Source organism: Typopeltis vanoorti, chromosome 1 (assembly GCF_054136105.1).
Source record: "Typopeltis vanoorti isolate ZY-2024b chromosome 1, IOZ_Tvanoo_1.0, whole genome shotgun sequence".
Lineage (NCBI taxonomy): Eukaryota > Metazoa > Arthropoda > Arachnida > Uropygi > Thelyphonidae > Typopeltis > Typopeltis vanoorti.
Genome location: NC_143549.1, coordinates 135,617,028 through 135,636,851, shown reverse-complemented (window position 1 = coordinate 135,636,851; position 19,824 = coordinate 135,617,028). Strand labels below are relative to the sequence as shown.

Genomic DNA, 19,824 nt, shown 5'->3' with positions numbered 1-19,824 from the left:
AGAATACATATTCTTCCAATTTGCAGAATAGAAAAATTACTGCTAGATAATATTTCTACTTACAAAACTTTGCTCAGTGGGATTTCTTTCTCAAATGAAACTTAATTTCAAATGTCAAGTATCACTAAGTGTCTCTATCAAGGATTTCTTTCCCCCACACATGCATCTATGGCTTTTTTTTTAAACGGTATTCCATGTATGGTTAGCTTTCGGATCTGTATATTGTTAAGAGTTGGTTGGGAGTAAATAGAGTACCTACAATATACTGAACTGGTAAAACATTTCAGCTATTCAGGCACAATTTTAGTGAAGCTGGCAAACTAAATATGGAAATAGACAACAGAATTAGTAAAATTAGTATGGTGAAAGTCATCTGAATGAATTTATATGTAATAAGAGAGAAATCAGTTAAAACACTAAACTAGCTATATGCAATGTATTCTAACTAATTTTACCCGAAGGATCTAATAGTTGGATTAGAAATAAAACACATAATCAAAGACTGGACATCACAGATATTAGAGTTTAAGAAAGATTAGGGGAATGAACAGATGACATCAGTGGCAGAATCATGTTAAAAACAAGGATATTAGGGAAAAGAACTTAACATTGTTACATTCAGGAATGTGTTATCAGCTAAGCTGGGATGGTATAGTTACTTAAATAGAATGGGAGAAGACGGTAAGCAAAACAGATTTTTTTTCATCTCAGCATGGAACGAAAAAGACAGAGAAAGACAAGATCTAGGTTGATCGATGCAGTAATTATGCCTTAGAGGACAGGAATATGAGCTCGGAGAATATTAGAATGCTCATAGATATCTGAATAATCTGAATGAAATTATTGATAGAAAGTTAGTAATGATATAATCTTTTCATGTAGCACTATCATAATATAACATAATATTATATTATGTAATATAATAATGTAATACATCATATGAGATTACATATCGGTATTTGATGATGATTATTATTACTGATCTTTTCTGTTTTCCCCCCTTTTCCCCTCCTGCTTTTACTTAAAAACAAAATTTTTTTTTCTCCCTGAACACACAAGCATACTATTACTTCATACATCTTCTCTCACTTAGTTATGTTTTGGTTAATTAAAATGATTAATATTAGGCAGAATCAGTTGACTGAAAAAGCGTAAAAATTGGAAACCTTGAAATAGAAAAGGTTCAAATATTTAGGAGTAATGACCACAAACCAACTAAATGAGTTGACCGGAGTGCAGAATCAAATAAAGAGGAGGTAATCGGGCTTTTTATTCTTTCTCGTGTATATTCAGTTAAAAAAAAATCTATCAGACAAGCTTAGGTGTTAAATGTTATTAACTTATTTTAACAGTATTAACAACACCAAATGGACTATTTTATTAAAAAAAAAAAAGTTTATTAACTGGCAGTGCTTAAGGGTCAAAGCTGTATAACTGAGAGGAGACCTCCACATAGCCTTTAAAGGAATGCAGAGAACCGACCAGGGCTTCTGACCTAATGTCCAATCCTCACCTTCTCATGGTGCACCCTGTTGGATATCTCCTGGATACTGAACGAACGAGGATGAGCTGGCAATTTGGGATTTAGCCGACCAAATTGTATTCTTATTGGTTAAACCAAAATAAAAAATGATGGTACAACATGACAAAATTTCATACTGGCTGGGGCATTGCCCGGTTATGTAAATTTTTCATGTAGTACTATCATATCCTGTACACCCCTTGAGGGTACATGGTAGGAATTTGATAATGATGATGATATTTCACTAGATTTCAAATCAGCATCTTCAAAGTAACAAAGCAGCAGCTATAGTTTACATGTGATTATGAGTATGAAATTCCAATTATAACAGGCAAAAGATCAAAAAGTCCAATTTGACACCTGCTAATGTTGTAAAAAATAAATAAAATTTTTAAAAAAAGTTTTACAGTTATGTAGGAGTTGATCTTAAGATAAGTCTCCCAATTTTTGGCAAATTAATGCAATGATAGTTGTTCAGGTTAGAAGAATTCTTTATAGATGTCATCATCACAAACCATGGCCACTCTGCCCATTGGTGTTAGATGCGTCCTTCACTATCTTCTTCCATCTTCTTTGTCCAGTGCACAGCATTGTAATTTCTGTAAACCCATTCCACACCAGTCCTTTATGTTATCTATCCATTCTCTGTATGGTCTACCTCTTCTGTTTACACCATCCATAATACCAAACATGAATGTCTTTATCTTCTGATCCTCGTTGCAGATGTGTACAAATAATTGCAGTTTCCATTGTATAATCTTCTGCATTAAATTCTCCTTTGGTTGTATCTTCCAAAAGAGCTCTCCATTTGCGATTTTCTGTACCCATCCTATTGTTAGATTCTTCCTGTAACAAGGCTTTTCAAATGCCAAAATTCTTTTTCTTGATTCTTTATTTATTACCCACGTTTCAGATCAATATCGTACACTGATAAAGATGCATGTCTCTAGTACTCTTAATTTCATTTATAGGCTGATCACTTTACTTTTCCAGATGTTATCCATGGCCTTCAGATTTGTTCTTTCCTTTCCAATCCTGAACTTCATTTCTTTTTTACAGTCCAAGTCATATGTTATTTTACTGAATTGTTGTAGATTTTCTATATCAATTCCATCCACTTGTATCTTTGTTTCATGCTCGTCTCACTAAATGCCACTGTCTTTGTTTTTTTCAAGTTCTAAACAAGTCCAAATCTCTTACTTTTCTCATTTAACAGTTTCAATGTTTTTTGTAATTCTCGTCTTCTTCAATAATAACAATGTCATTTGCGAATCTCAGATTGTTAATTCTCATCCTATGTGCTGATATTCCTTTTGCATCTTCCTTCATTTTGTCCATTGCTCTTTCCAAATGTGCGATGAAAATGCTTGGTGATAATGGGTCCCCTGTCTAGTACCTCTGCTTGTTGTAAACCATTTCTCCAAATCCTCACCTATTCTAACTGCTGCCACCTGCATTCTGATAAACATCTTTTAATATAGCTATTAGCTTTCTGTCAATTCCATAGGATTCTACTGCTGCTAATGTTACTCTCTGGTTGATACTGTCACATGCCTTCTGAAAATCAACAAAGCAAATAAATATGTTTTATGTTTTTTCTCCTAGCTTTCTCTGCTATTAACCGAATTGTCAAAATCTGTTGAATTGTACTTCTACCTTTCCTAAATCCTGTTTGCTCATCTGAAAGGTATGCTTCCAATTGTGTTCTCGATCTTTCTGTCAATATCATCACCTTACCAATATGACTTCTCAAAGCAATTGTTCTATAATTTTTACATTCTAGCATATTTTCTTTCTTGTATGTCACTAATATTGATTTCACCCACTCCTCTGGCATTTTCCCTTCCTTTCATACCACGTTACACAGTTGGTGCATTTCTATAACCACAATTTCTGTTGCCACCATATTTAATCATTTCTCCAGAAATGTTATCATTACCAGGACTCTTGCTGTTTAGCCGTCCTATTGCTTTTTCTACCTCTCCTATTAAAATGTCCATGTCATACTCATTACCTGGTGGTGATATCTGCTTCAATTCTTCAATCAGTTTCACACATTTAAATCCACATTTTCTTCACATAACTCACTATAGTATTTTGTCCACTGCTATACAATTTTATCTTCATTCATCAGTACTTTGTTTTTTTTAATCCTTAGTTGTGATCTCTTTTGGTTGCCACTTTCTATTAATGGTTCTTATCATTTTGTATACCTCTCCTAGTTTTATACTCTCCATAGTGCTGTTCTATATTATTATTGGGCTTCTAATCATTTCATGTTATCCATTCTGACTGCTTTTGTCACCTAATTACGCTTTCTTCTTTATTGCTCCTCTATTTGTTCTGATGTATCCCTTCATCATTCTCTTCTCCTGTACTAAATTCAGTGTTTCCTGACTAATCCACTTCTTCTTGATCTTCTCTTTTTCTGGTAGTACTGTTTCTTCAACTGCATCTTCTATTGCTTCGATACTCTTCAATTCGAATTTTTTTTCTTTGTCCACACTTTTTAGTTTCTCTTCTAACACTGTTCTGTACCTTCTTCCTATTTCTGCTTCACTTATTCTTGCTGTATCTCTTTGTTTCTGATGATGGGGTTTATATTTTCTTTTTAATTTCAAATTGTTTGCAATCACTAAGCTATGATCCAAATCTATATCTGCTCCTTGAAAAGTTCAACACTGCTATACTGATGTTATCCATTTTCTTTTAATTCTAATCATATCAATTACGTTCTTGGTTTTCCCATCATTTGATCACCATGTCCATTTTCTACACTCCTTTTGCTGGAATCTTGTGTTACAGACAATCATCACATGGTCCACAGCAAATTCTAACATTTTTTCACCTTGTTCATTTCTTTCTCCAAAACCATATTTTCCCATGATGCTTTCCCAATCATTATTTTCTATTCCCAATTAGGCATCCCAGTCTCCTTCAATAATTAGTCCATCTTTCTTTGGTATTGTTTCTATTGTCTGTGTCAGATCTTTGTAAAATAAATCAATATCCTCACCTGTGCTGTCAGATGTGGGTGCATATATCTGGGCTATTGATATATCAAATGGTTTTGCTTGAAATCTTGCTACCATGATGAATTGTTCACCAACTGGTTTGTAGCTTAACCGTGTCTCTCTAGCTTTTTTGTTAAGAAGGAAGCCAACTCCTGCTTCATGCTTGGTGTCATGTCCTGACCATATGACTTTGCATCATTTATCTCTCCTGATGATGTCCATTGATTCTCTGCCAGTCCTAACCTATATAGCCATATAACACATATAGCCAAACAGCCATAGTTGACTCTAAAAATAATCTTTCTGATCTGTAACAACTTCTAAATAGCACATTGGTTTTCTTCCATCTAATCCTGTGTGAAGAGGTATCCAAAGCATGGTCAGCCAGTCCTGACTTGCCATAATAATGGTAGCATATGTATTTTTCTGTTCTCCAGGGTGGATGTTAACAGATCTTCCTGTCTGGCCTTAGAAGGCAAAGTCGCAGTCAAAAGGAACTTCATACACTCCAGGATGTGCTAGAGGATGGAATTTATACTTAGAAGAGCAGATCAGATTTGCTAATTTAACATGTAGTTTGAATGTGGTGCGAAAGTCATGTTTTATTAGTACTTTGGTTATCTTTTCTGATTATCTCTGATAGAGGGAAAAGGAATAGTAATGTTTTGTTCTTCTGTATTAGAGGAGGGAGAAGTGATGGGCCTATGTAATATTTTATCTATTTTATAGGAATTGGAACCGTTGGCCAAGAAAGTATGGCACAGATATTTAAGTTCTGTCGAAAGAGCTGCGTCATTAGAACAAATCGCCCTGGCTCTGTGTGTGTGTAAGTGATTTTAAAATACTATACTGTTGGGATGGATGATGATGTGATTGTTTATGTAGACATCTTCCTGTGTGTGTGTTGGCTTTCCGCAAATGGAAAAAAAAAGTACTGTGCGTGAGACAATACGTGTATCATCTCACAATACAATACTAATTTTGTATGAATTAGAACTGTGAGTTAAAACCTAGTCTGTTATCTTCATATCGCTTACTAATTGTATCCCTGAAGATGCCGATAGCAAAAAATCTGTGAAACTAGTCGGATAATAAATATTACTCACTTGACTAACATTCCTAAAAAATGAGTTATAGTTTCTAATACAAGTAGTCAAGAAAAAAGTCACACTATGAACAGGTATTAGATTATTTTTCTACTGTGAAGTGCAGGAGTGGCTCGAGCATAGGCACTGCGGAACTGCAGCACCCCCAATTTTTCTCGATATATAAATATATTTATTAATTTATTTATATTTGCTTGTGATATTTAATTTTATCATCAACAATCCTATACAATTATCTTATTTTGTATAAAAAATAATAAAAATCCATCTTGTAGCACTTAGGAGGGCAAAGTACACTAGCAGCTCTGTGTTTACCACAGTGTCACATTGCTACGCATGCAAGCATGTGCATGTCATAGTGAGATGCGAGCTATTAGTGTAATGCGGCACTGCCCATCACGCAGTTCCACTGTTGTTTATATGCAGTGTGCACCAGTAGTAGAGTGTTCGTAGTGCTTATCGTGTTTACTCTATCTCTTTAAATATTTGGACATTACAAATATTATTATTATTATTATTATTTGTCATCTCCAGGGAGTCCATAGACTCATCGAGGGGGATACCTGCTCTACAGCTCCCTCCCCCACTCAATCCACCAACTACAACTAACCGCAACTACACCAACGCCATCTACCGTTGACCACCAGCACCACTAGTTTTTCCACAAACAATCACAAACATCCATGCCCACGGCGGGATTCGAACCCGTAGCCTTTTGGCTGGAGAGCGGTAGCGTTAAATTAAAGATATAACATTTGTTTAGTTTTTATTTTAGAACATTATTGGGGTTATGATAATGGATTTTATTTTTAAGTAATTTTGAATTATACTAAATTGTATAATTTTATAGATAATAAATAATATTTTTTCATGTTTAATTTTTTTTTTAATTTTTACCATAATTTTGATATTTTATCCAAACACGTATATGCTGTACTTACAGTGTGTATGTATATTTTGATAGTTGAAGCACCCCAATGATTTCAAGCCATGAGCTACCACTGGTGAAGTGAATTTTGGGATGTTGGCTGTTTAGGTAGCTAACAGAAGCATCCAAAGTGTCTTGTCTATGGGAACAAATGGCAAGCACATCATCATCAAAAAAAAAAGCAATAACCACACTAGTTGGATATGCTTTGTTTAAAAAAACAATTGTCTCTGTGGAATCAGATACAACCATGAGTTATAACAACTCTATAAAAAACCCACAATATCGAATATAAACAACAAAATTACACATTAACCACAGTAATAAACTTTAATGAAAGTAATGATATTTCGTATTGAAAATAACAGTACATCATCAGTGTATAGAAAAACGATCGAATAAAAGAATGTGAATACAAAATTATATATATCAATTGCTTTATCAATTAAAAAGTTTGTCACGAGATAGAAATGAACATTAATAAATAATATTAAAACTATTTTTGGTTTTACATTAAAATGAGAATCTCCCAAATTTTTGAGAGAGAAAGACTATCATACTGATTCAAGTTAGGCTGATGTAAAAAGGCTTCACAACTTTCTTTGAAAAGGCATCCATATTTAAAATTGTCCTATGGAGAAGACTTAAAGATCAACTTAATATCAAGTATAATCAAATTCAAAAAGTTGCAGTGAGCAGTACAAGCTTTTGTATGGAAAAATGACAGTATTCTTAAGAAAGCACCATATAGTGAATTTCTTAGTAAAAGACTAAAAGGAAAATCGAGAACAATATAGACAGATACAATTAATAAAGATAGCAAAATCATATTGCAATGTCCAAACTGGAGACTCAAGGAAAAGGAAAATTGAGAACAATATAGACAGATACAATTAATAAAGATAGCAAAATCATATTGCAATGTCCAAACTGGAGACTCAAGGTCCTTGACAGACAGGATGGAGCCAACAATCCAGGAGGACAAGGCTTGATTTGGAATGTAGAACCATAGAAGGTTAAAGAATGTTTAAAAATGTTTTTAAACACTTAAGTATTAGCCAGACTTTTCTTGAAAATAAACTCTGAAAACTTAAGTCTTTTAATTCTTGAGGTTAAGAATTGTGCATAAGGTCACTTCGCAACTGAGCAACTTGTATATAGAGGCTAATGACTTCCCATCACTTTCCTTAGTATCCCATAATGCAAAGCACATATCCTTATGGACATGTAGGGATTACAGATATGACTATTTGTATATGAAAATATGACTTCTGCATTACTTCAACCTTGGTATCACTTCTAGGTCTGACTCCCACTGATGCGACTTCAATAAAGGTCGGACATGTTATGGGTAGGGACCCTTCCCGTAATGCATAGCATTATACATGTCCATCAGCCACTATATACGAGTTGAAGAGTCATGAAGTGATTTCACGAGCAAACTTTGTTTGCTTACACTTGAATAAAGAAAAAGAAACCAAGAATATAATTTCTTGGCATCTTTAATTTATAATATGACCAAGTCTGAAAACTATCAACATCTATTGCTAATCCAGAGTATTTTAGTAATAAGGTGAGACATCTCTGACTACTTGTTTATGGGAATATGACCTGTATTATTTCAACCTTGGTTTTTTTTTTTTTTTTTTTTTGGGGGGGGGGTCTGACTCCTGCTGATGAGACCGCTTTTAGACCTTGTGGGATATAATGCAGATGTGAAGTCATTAGCCTCTATATATGAGTTGCTCGGTCATGAAGAATGAAGGTGGTTAATCCTTATTCCCATAGTGTTCTATGTCTGTATACTGTAAAGAAAGAAGCAATAGTGGTCTGTTCAATGAAGTATGATCCACAAGAATAACTTTGAAAAGGCATGAAAAGCACATATGTCCTTTTCTGGATAGCATCACACACACATATTTAAAGAGGTTATCATCCAAATGTGCTAACAATATTCTAAGGATGGATAGATCGTACCATCATCATCATCAAATTCCTGCCATGTACCCTCAAGGGGTGTACAGGATAAGATAGTACTACATGAAAAATTTACATCATTACTAACTTCCTACCTACAATTTCTCTCCAAATCAGTCCGTTACTTGTCAAGACTCCAACATTACCAGATCTTATATTTCTATCGTCTAAAGCACTTTGTACCATATCAATCCACCTATATCTTGGTCTTCCTCTGGGTCGTTTTCCTGCCAACTTGGCAGAGAACACTTGTTTTGCTAATCTTTCCTCACCCATTCTGTTTAAATGACCATACCACCTGAGATTAGCTCTACTAACGCATTTCTGGATGCTGACAATGTCTAGTTCTTTCCAAATATCCTCGTTTTTAATATGATATTGCCATTGATGCCATCTGTTCACGCCTCTAATCTTTCTCAGGACTCTCATATCTGCAGTCTCTAGTCTTTGGTCAAGTATTTTACTTCTGACCCAGCGCTCAGATCCATAAGTTAAAACTGGTTTGAACACTGTCTGTATACAGCTAATTTAGTGTTCCGACTAATTTCACTCTTATTCCATATGAATTTATTCAGTTGACTTGCTACCATACCAGCTTTATTGATTCTGTTGCCTATTTCCATATTTAATTTACCATCTTCACTAAAAATCGTGCCTAAGTAGGCGAAATGTTTAACTTGTTGCACAGGTTCTCCGTTAAAATTCACAACGCAGTTGACATTTTCAACGATTCTGCCTATTTTCATTGTCTTTGTCTTTTTATTGCTGACCTTCATACCATATCTATTACAACAGTTATTCAATTTAATCAAGGAATCTTGCAGACTCGTAGCAGATTTATTGATAAGTATAACATCACCCACATAAAGCAAAGAGCTGACATAACTTCTCCAATTTTGATACCATGTTCAATATCACTTTCCTTCATAATGTGATCCATATAGATGATGAATAACAGAGGGGATAATGTACATCCTTGTCTCACACCAGATTTAACATTAAACCATCTTCCTGTACTTCCTTCAAATCTAACTGCTGACTTACAACTCAAATAAAGACTAAGTATTGCTTGACATAATACCCCATTCACACCATATAACTGAAGCGTATTGAATAGCTTCTCTCTTGGCACCTTGTCATATGCCTTTTCCAGATCTACAAAACTCAAGAGATCTTTGTTATATTCCCATGATTTCTCCACTATTTGTCGTAAAGTGAAGATCTGATCCTGAGAGTGTCTATTTGGCTGGAATCCAGCTTGTTCTTCACCAAGCTTTTCTTCTACAATTCTTCTCAACTGTTTCTCAAGTATAATTGCATAAACCTTACCAGGAACACTCAGTAGGGAAATACTGCTGTAAATCTCACATTCAGTTTTATTTCCCTTTTTATATATAGGTACTATGAGAACTCCACTCCAATCATTGGGAATTCGTCCCTCTCTCCAGGCCTTCTGAACTATGCAGTGCAGCCACTGCAAGACTTTTATACCACCATACTTCAGCATTTCTGGTTGAATATCATCTACTCCTGCTGCCTTTCCACATTTCAAGCCTCTGATGGCTTTTTCTACTTCAAGTATGCATATGTATTCCTGACTGTATGCCTGTTGAGTGTTTTTTTACCACTGTGCTATCACTGCATGTTTCATTTAGCAATTTCTCGAAGTAATTACTCCATACTTCAAGGATATCTTTCTCTCCCGTTTTCATGTCACCTTTATAACCTCTAACTCCTTTAACAGTACTCTTTCCTCCATTTCTAAGCATCTTCAACAACCTCCAGAATATTTTGCCACCTTCTTGATATTTATTTTCTATGTTCTTGCCAAATTCCTCCCATGACTTTTGTTTAGCTAGTTTTACACAGTGTTTAGCTTTCTTGCATTTGTCTCTGTATTCTGTAAGAGCGCAAATTGACTTATTTGCCAGGAATGTTTGACATGCTTTCTTCTTTTCCTTCACTGCCTCTTTAACTTCCTGTGTCCACCATGAAGTTCTGATTTTTCTATCCTTGCAGACAACCTCACCACATGCCTCTCTGGCAGAATCAATCATGGTTTTCTTTAAGGCTTGCCACTGAATCTCTAAAGTTTGGTTCCGGTTCTCAAACTCTTTCATTTTTTCTTCAATAATCTTTGTGTATTTTAGTCTACAGTTAACATCTGAGAGCTGCTCAACTTTAATTTGCTTTAAAACTTTCTTACATGTTATTCTTTTCAATATGAAATTCAATTTTATCCTGCTCAAGACTAAATAGTGATCACTTCCAATTTCAAATCCTCTGTACACTCTGGTGTCCTGTACCAGGGAGAAAACATCACTATCAACAATAACATAGTCAATGAGACTTTTCTTAGTCAGTTTGTGCACATTTTTATGTTGGAACATGGTGTCGGTAATAACCAGTCTATGTCCTGAGCAGAAATCCAACAAATGTTTGCCATTATTATTAGCTTTGCTCTTTTCTCCAAATTTTCCCAAAATATTTTTGTATGTCTCACAATCATTTCCTACTTTGCTATTTAGATCCCCAACAAGGACCAACTTTTCCTTTTTCATTGTGTGAGATGCTTTCTCTAAATCCTCAAAAAATTCCTCCACTTCTACTTTAGTAGAACCTTCTGGGTACCATAAGCACAAATAAATCTCATTGTCCAGTTCCCCATTCTGATATTTGCCCACATCACTCTACTTGCGACTGCCTGCCATTCAAGAAGATTAGGCTCATATTTAGGGTTGAATACAATGGCTACTCCTTCTTTTCCTTGATTGTCATTGCCTGAATATAACATTTTGTATTTATTGCTCAGAAAGATCTCACCAGTTTTTGTCTTTTTTGTTTCAGTCACCCCTATTATGTTGATCTGGTATTTATCTAATTCCTCAGCTAGCTCCATTTCTTTGCCATTCAGGCTTCTTATGTTGATAGTACCAATCTTTAACTCTGGTGATGTTAAGTTGGAGTGTTTTTTTTTCTTCAGATTTGTTCCAGTAGCTGACTTTTCGCTGTTTACCCTGGCTCCCTGGTGAAAACAAAGGGGGTGCCTTGTCTAATCAGGCAATGCCCCAGCCGGCATGAAATTTTGTCATGTTGTACCATCATATTGTAATTTGGTTTAAGCCAATAAGAATTACAATTTGGTCGGCTAAATCCCAAATTGCCAGCCCATCCTCGTTCATTCATTATCCAGGTAGATACCAACAGGATGCCAAGAGAAGGTGAGGATTGGACATTAGGTCAGAAGCCCTGGTCGGTTTTCCGCATACCTTTAAAAGCTATGTGGAGGTCTCCTCTCAGTTATACAGCTTTGATCTTTAAGCACCCGAAGAATAATAACAGCTAGATTTAAATAAGAAATTTATTACTTACTATTATAATAATGGAACCAAACCAAGTAAACCATTCCTCACTCGTAGAACCCTCCGCTGAGCATCACAGGCACAAAGGCCAATTAAACAATAACAGTTATTGTTTAATTAACCCCTCCCCCATACTGATGATGCCCGCTACACTCAGGCGAAAACTCCACGAATAAAGAACAAACCACGCGAGCCAACTCCATTATTACAATAGTAAGTAATATGTCTGTTCACGGTATTTCCTTACTGGAAAAAAAAAAAAGAAATTTATTACAGTAATAGGAATATATGCACCCAAAGAAGGAAAAATATCCAAAACAGAATTCTATAAAAACCTCCAAAACGTAATTTAGAACACAAGATTACTTCATCATTGCAGGCGATTTCAATACTAAAACTGGATCAAATACATTTAAAGATTTAATAGGTAATCAAGGAGAAAACACCATAAATAACAATGGAAGAGAACTCGGGGAATTTGTGGCCTATAATAGTTTAAAATTATGAACAGCTTCTTTAAACATAAAGATACAGATAAAGAAGCTGGAGGATATAAAAGCATCATTGACTATATAATAGTGGGTGAAAAACTAAAGAAGTTGGTAAAAAATTGCAGAATATACAGAGGATGCAATACAGAGGATGCAATATTGACTCAGTTCACTATTTATTAATCAGTACTATTAAGATACCAAACCAGAGAAATAGAAACAACACAAGAACACAAAAACAAAAGCAGGAGCAATTTAAGCTAGAACTGTTATTACAGCAAGATAGTAACAGAGAATTATATCAAAGAAGACTTACAAATCATACAAAGAAAATAAATGGAGATACAGATATAGAAAATGGCAAAACATTAAACAAATAGCAAAACAAGCAGCATATGAAGCCATAGGAACCAAACTGCAAAGAAAAAGGAAAAGACTCACCACCTGGAACCCAGAAATAGAATCTTTAATAAGAAAGAAAAAAAGAAATGTACCTTAAATGGTTAAATGACAGAACCACAGGAAATGAAATAGAATATAAAAGAATCAGAGCAATAACAAGAAGAGAAACCAGGAAAATCAGAAAACAATACTGGGAAAAATTTGTATCAAGATTAGAGCATGACATAAATGGACCTCAACTAAAGAGCCATAAAATCGTCAAAAAAATGACTCAAGAAACAAAGGATAATCTACAATTAGAAGGTCCCTCCACAAAAGAATGGGTCCATCACTACATCCAGCTTTTAAACAATAAGAATAAAATTAAAATAAAACAAGTAATAAGTCTAGAAACGAATGAAGAACCAATACAGTTAAATGATCTAAAGAAAATATTGGAAAAAATAAAAAATAGAAAAGCTACAGGAGAAGATGGAATAAATTCAGAACTATACAAATACAGCTCTAAACCATTTCAATTACAATTAATTAAATTTCTAAACAGAATATGGGAAGAAGGAAACATTCCACAAGAATGGAAGACAGCAATAGTCAAACATATTCAAAAAAGGAAACAGAAAGGATTGCGGAAACTATGGAGGAATATCCTTATTAAATAAATGTTATAAAATATATCTAGATATAATTAAAAGTAAATTAACACTATGGGCCGAAGAAATTATTGGAGAACAACAATGAAGCTTTAGGAAAGGGAGATCCTGCACAGATCCCACAATTACACTCAAACAAATTATAAAAAAATAATAGAATTTAACCTGCCAACATATATGACCTTCCTAGATTATGAGAAAGCATATGATCAAATCAACAGAACAAAATTAATCAATATACTGTATGAATTGAAAGATCCACCTCAAACCACAAAAGCAATAACAAATATAATGGAAGAAAGCTATGTTAAAATTAATAATGAAACAACCAAAAAAATCAAAACCAACAGAGGTCTCATTCAAGGAAGTGGATTATCACCAATGCGCTTCAATATACAGGGTGGTTCAAAATCAACCACATAGGAAAGCATGACCAGAAATGCCACCTGAAAATGAAAGGTGGCGCTGTTCAGCAGCACTCCAGGTGAGCAATTGTGACTTCCTCATTCAAGCTATCGACATCGTACGAAAAACATGCATCATTTTACAAACACTGAGATGGCAGACATGCACCTCGTTTACAGGTTAGCTCATGGTAATGGACGAGCCACTGTACGAATGTATCGCGAAAGGTACCCAAACAGACATGTACCGCATCACCAAATGTTTGTGCATTTGCATCAGAATTTGTGTGACTATGGATCATTCAGGGATCGCAAGCATCATAGTGGGCAGCCATGATCGGTTCAAAATCCTGCCATGGAAGTGTAGCTGTTGCATGTGATGGACAATAATCCAGAGACAAGCACACGTGCCGCTCCCTCTGCTATAGGAGTATTGATCCAGAGTATTGAGCGTTTTGCACTCTGATTCCTTGCATCCATTTCATCTACAATGGGTGCAGTTACTGATAGCCAAAGATTATCTTCGACGTGTGGAATTTGTGCAGTGGTTTCTGCAGAAAAGTGCCATAGACCCGGATTTTCCAACTTCTGTTTTGTTCCCGGATGAAGCTTCATTTACCCATGAAGGGGGTCTTCAATCACGACAATGCTCATGTGTGAACCCATGAGAACCCACACGCTGTGCGATCACATGCGGTACAACAACGCTTCGCCATTGATGTATGGACAGGGATCGTAACTGACTGTTTAGCTGGCCCATACCTGTTACCACCCGGCTGGACTCCCAGAAGTATCAAACCTTTCTGGAAGAAGTTCTTCCGGATTTATTGAACAATGTTCCAATTACAGTACGTCAGCAGATGTGGTTCCAACATGATGGGGCTCCAGCCCATTTTGGCATTTCTGTGCGTCAGTATTTGGACAGGTCCTTTGGGGCTCGATGGATAGGGCGTGGTGGACCCATTACATGGCCCCCATGCTCACATGATTTATCGAGCATTGATTTCTTTGTGTGGGGGGACCCTTAAAGCCATTGTGTACGAAATGCCTGTTGCTTCTGACATGGACCTCGTGGCAAGAATTGGCATCAGTGCTGCTAATATCCAGGAAACTCCAGGTATTTTCGAAAATGTATGGCAATCAATGCGTCGTCTGTGTCAGGCATGCATCACTGCTAATGGTCGTAACTCTGAGCACCCAATGTGAAACCATATTATGTATCCAACTAGTATTGAACTGTTCAGTTACACCTAATAAAGTTTTTTTATGCTACTTACAGCCTTGTGTTATTTCTGTCTCTTTGTATCCCTCTTATTACCTTCTGGTGGCATTTCCGATCATGCTTCCCTATGTGAACACGGTTGATCCTGATACTCTCCACATCCTTTCAAAGCTTGTACGTGGAATTGTGAACCACCTGTTTATATATATAGAAAAAATTTCAAGAGAATAGAGAAAGAACAAAGTTATGGGAATTAAAATAGGAAATAAAGAATAAACCAGCCTTTTGTATGCTGATGATCAAGACCAATTACAGAAAAATCTACACGTATTGAACAAAACAATAGAACAGTATGACATGAAAATCTCAATAAATAAAACGAAATCAATAGCATTTCAAGGAAAAGAAATTAAAAGATGCAAACTAGTCATCCACAACAAAGTAATAGAACAACTGACGAAATTTAAACATCTAGGAAATTACATAAGTCCCAATGGAGAAATCGACATTGCATTTAAAAAGCAAAAATTCATAGCAGTCATCGGAACTTTGAATAGATACTTCAGTAAACAGATGTCTAGAACAACCCAAATAAAACTATACAGAATAATAGCCAAATCAATTCTGAAGTATGAGAGTGAAACATGGACTTGGGGAGAACGAGATAAAAGACAAGTGGAAGCTGCAGAAATGAAGTTCCTAAGACCGCTCGCAGGCTGTAAAAGAATAGACAAGATAAGAAATGATGAAATAAGAAAACAGTTATCCATAATTAACATAACAGAAGACATCACAAACTATAGAAAGAACTGGGAAAACCACACAGAAAGAATGAATGAGGACAGATGGCAAAATATTGCTTGGAAATATAAATTAAAAGGGACATCGATCAAGAGGAAGACCCAGGAGGAGATGGGCAGAAGACTTTAAACCCTTGAAAATGTTACAGGCAAACAATTGCCTAATATGGAAAGCCAAGAAGAAGTATCCGCACAGAAAAAAATCAAGTGGTGTTATATCGGGTGAGCACAGAGGCCATGGAATCAGTCCACCATGCCCAACCCAGCATCCAGGATAATGCATGTCAAGAAAATTTGGGCAATAAGAGTCCAATGTGGCAGTGCTACATCTTGCTGATGATATTCCAGCTGCGGCAACAGATACAGCTGTAGCATGTCCAGATAATTCACTGCTGTCACTTTTTTTTTTTTGGAAAAAACAGAGTCCCAAAATTTCCGAATATGACAAACACACCAGAGATTCACCTTTGGACTATCTCTTTCAAATACTCGAATGGCATGAGGGTTTTCTGATCCCCATTTTATGTAAGGTGAATATCTGAGTTATGATTATTTACCCTCCCTGATATACAAAGCGTTGCTTCAAATATCTATCTCCAAAGCTAATTTTCATCAGCTTCAAGTTTTAACAAATGCTGATCCTCATATGGAACAAAGCTTCAAAGTCCTCTGAAATCTTGATAAAGTGGTCGCCAGCTATCACAAATTGCACGATAAGATGAAAAAGTTGAATGCTATTCAAACATCTTTACCTAATTTTTTTTTGTAAAAAAGTAGCTCAATCAAATGTTTAGACATTAAATAAAAATTTATGCAATTCATTTTTAACTTTGATGATTTGATCCACTAATATAGCTTATATTGTAAATTTTTTTTTTTTTTCAAATTTATGCTAAATGATGGATGAATTATAATTATTCCTATTGTATGTTGTATTTTTGCTTAATGCGATTTAACTCAGTGCGCATTAATTGATGGATTAATTAATTGCGTTAAGCGAGGTTTTCCTGTATATAGCAAATTACACAAGAGCAATGAATCTCATAAATATCTGTTTTTTTTTCATGGGATGATGTGGAGATTTTGGTGGATGTAAGAATCTGGAGTTTTATATAATGATAAAAAAAGCCACTTACCACTTTGTCTGTCTACCTTACATTAAGGTAGACCTTAATGCAAGGTCTTAAAATGTAGGTTTTTACATCCTATGTCCATAAAGGTACAGTAGTGAACAAATTAATCCAAAAAGTACAAAAATGAAACTCCAACTTGACCTAATAATTTATGTCTTCTCTTTGCAATAAGTCCATTAATTTGCTTGGGCATGGACCAATGTAGAACACATTTTTCTTATTTCTGCATCTCGAAACCATACTTTTTATAAAGGTTGTATTAATTTATCCTTTGTATCACAATTTAATTTTCTAAGTTTCTTTTTCACTATGGGCCAAAATATTCTATTGGGTCAGGAGAATTACCTGGCCACTGAAACAACTGGATATTGTGATTTTTGAAGAACTCTTTCACTTTTTTGAAAGTGTGGCATGGAGTGAGATTTTGTTGGAATATGAGTTCTTCGTCTTCCTGAATCTGTGGGACCACTCTTCCAGTATTTTTGTTTTGGTCACTTATCATCATACGGTCAACAGGCACAACTAGCTTCAACTAGGTCCTAAACACCCGGCTAAAAATAAATATTTTTAGCTGGGTGTTTAGGAGCTAGTTGAAGGTGGGCAGGAGAAGTCTTCTTAATTGCTGATTTGCAAACATAGGGTTCCTGCTCTCCATGGACAAAGAAATAGCTCTCATCTGAGAGTATGACCTTCTTCCACTTCTGAATAGTCCAATCTTTGTATACTTTTGTCCACTGGAGCCTTTTTCTTTTCATAGCCCTAGTCAACAGTTGAGTCTTTTTTTGGTCTGTAAGCAGTCCTCCCTGCTTCCAAGATTCTTTGATGGCTTGTCATGTCAGAATCTTTATTTAGTCTCTGTTTAAATCTACAGCAGACAATCTTGGAATTCATTTTGCTTTTCCTAACTAGTAAAGATCTTGACATAGTTTTCCTTTTTTTGCCCACATTTTCCTTTTCTGTCAGAACAAAAGGTACCTGTCTCCTTAAACCTCTTTAAAATCACATTTACAATACCCAAACCAACACAACACTCATTGGCAGTTTGTCTTTGGGTTGTTGTCTCTATCAGATATTTCCCCAAGTTTCTTCCACAATTTTTTCTTAGCCTCTTCTCAAATGTGCTTACATAACTTTTACCTTGAATAATCACCAGGACAACTTCTCTGTAATTCTTGCATTGTTTTATTTCTCTTTTTATAGATGGCTACTCCACCCATTAAGTACCTATCGATGAGATTTTGACCTTTTGAGTTATGCAATGGAGCAACTCTAAAACTTTTATCCTGTAGTATTTGAGTATTTCTGGTTAAATCCATATTGATATGTACTTCTGATTCTATTTCTCCTGAATATTTTCTGCCCACTGTTCTGTCACTCTGAGTTTAATAGTGTTTCAAAGTAATTACTCTAGTGATCCTCATTAAAACTGCCTCGTAAGGACTCAAACTTCCTTGAAACAATCGTTACTGGTGACGAAACATGATGTTAGATCGTACCAAGTGAGAAGAATTTACCCCCCCCCCCCCTCTCCACACAAGTGTAGTAGATTAGCATAAACCTCTAGACTCCTTCTCCCCAATTTTAAAAATGAAGAAAATTTATTTCTAGTTACTTGCATTTTGGCCTTAAGCTAACCAATTCTCAGATTATCTGATATAAAAAAAAAAAGATTTAAAAATCCATCAAAAATTTTGCATGGAGTAAATTTTAACTCTAATAACAATATAAAAAATATACAAAATAATACCTCATGTGGGTATCATATTTTGTTCTCTGATGATCGATCAACATCACTTGAAGTATACAACTGCATTAGCCTTTTGAAATTAGACAATTTATCAAATAATCATAACTTAATTTTTTTTTAATGTTAAGCTGCCTTCATGCTGAAGGAAAAAAAAGTTTAATAGCACAAAAAAAGATGGAATATTATTTACCTCACCGGTATCTGATATGAAGAACTGTGCCATCTTCAATAATGAACGTGCATTAACAGTGCCTAAGAGAAAATAATCAAGAATACAGAAAATAAATTAGATTTTTCACAACTTACAACACACACATTAAGTGATAGCAAATGTTCCTGGTCTATGCAGACAACTCTCATTATAGCAAACCTATAGGAAACCCAGAAGTAGTTTGTTGTAGTGGATTGTTTTACTATGGCAATTTTTTTAATATAACATCATGCCCATGGGGCATTGGTGTAGACTTTTGTGGAAGTTTGTTATAATGAGAGTTAAATGCACAATGTGTGTGTGTGTGTGTGTGTGGGTGGGTGGGTGGGTGGGTGAGTGTGGGGTAATCTACCATTTATCCAATCTTCAAACTGTTATGTGATTCTTTCTTCATCTAGCCTCCTTCAGCTCCTGTTCTATTCCTCTCTTCCAGGACATCTTTGGTATACAGGGTGTTCGGGATAAATTTGACATATTTATAATTAATTATATTTTTCCGTAAGTTACATGTATTAACACACACTTCTCTTCATTTAAAAGTTTGGACCCTTCTTCATTCATATACAAGATGTCAGAAAGGATGGATAGCTGGAACCCACCTGAATCATGGAAGAGAATAACTTGTATCATGATGATTCGTGCCCGCCATCAAAATAAGGATATTACGACTGCTGCCCAATGCTCCCTGAATACAGTAAAAACAATCAGGCATGAACTAGAGACTTGCAATGGTGACTACGAGGATGTAGCAAGAAGAAAGATCCCTAGCAGACGATCTGATTGCGTTCGTACAGCAGAATTCCTCGCAAATCTGCAGGAACAGGTGTTGAAGAACCCTGGCATTGGAATTCGGGC

At 35.4% G+C, this 19,824-nt stretch overlaps 1 protein-coding gene across 1 annotated transcript in view; it reads right to left on the bottom strand.

Moving 5' to 3' along the window:
* Positions 1-19,824, bottom strand: part of LOC150110456 (dipeptidyl peptidase 9) — a 441,463-nt gene that overhangs the window by 276,664 nt on the left and 144,975 nt on the right. Inside the window, exon 6 of the mRNA XM_090393952.1 lies at positions 18,949-19,010. Coding sequence (XP_090250078.1) covers positions 18,949-19,010 — 62 coding nt within the window. The remainder of the gene's footprint in view (positions 1-18,948; positions 19,011-19,824) is intronic.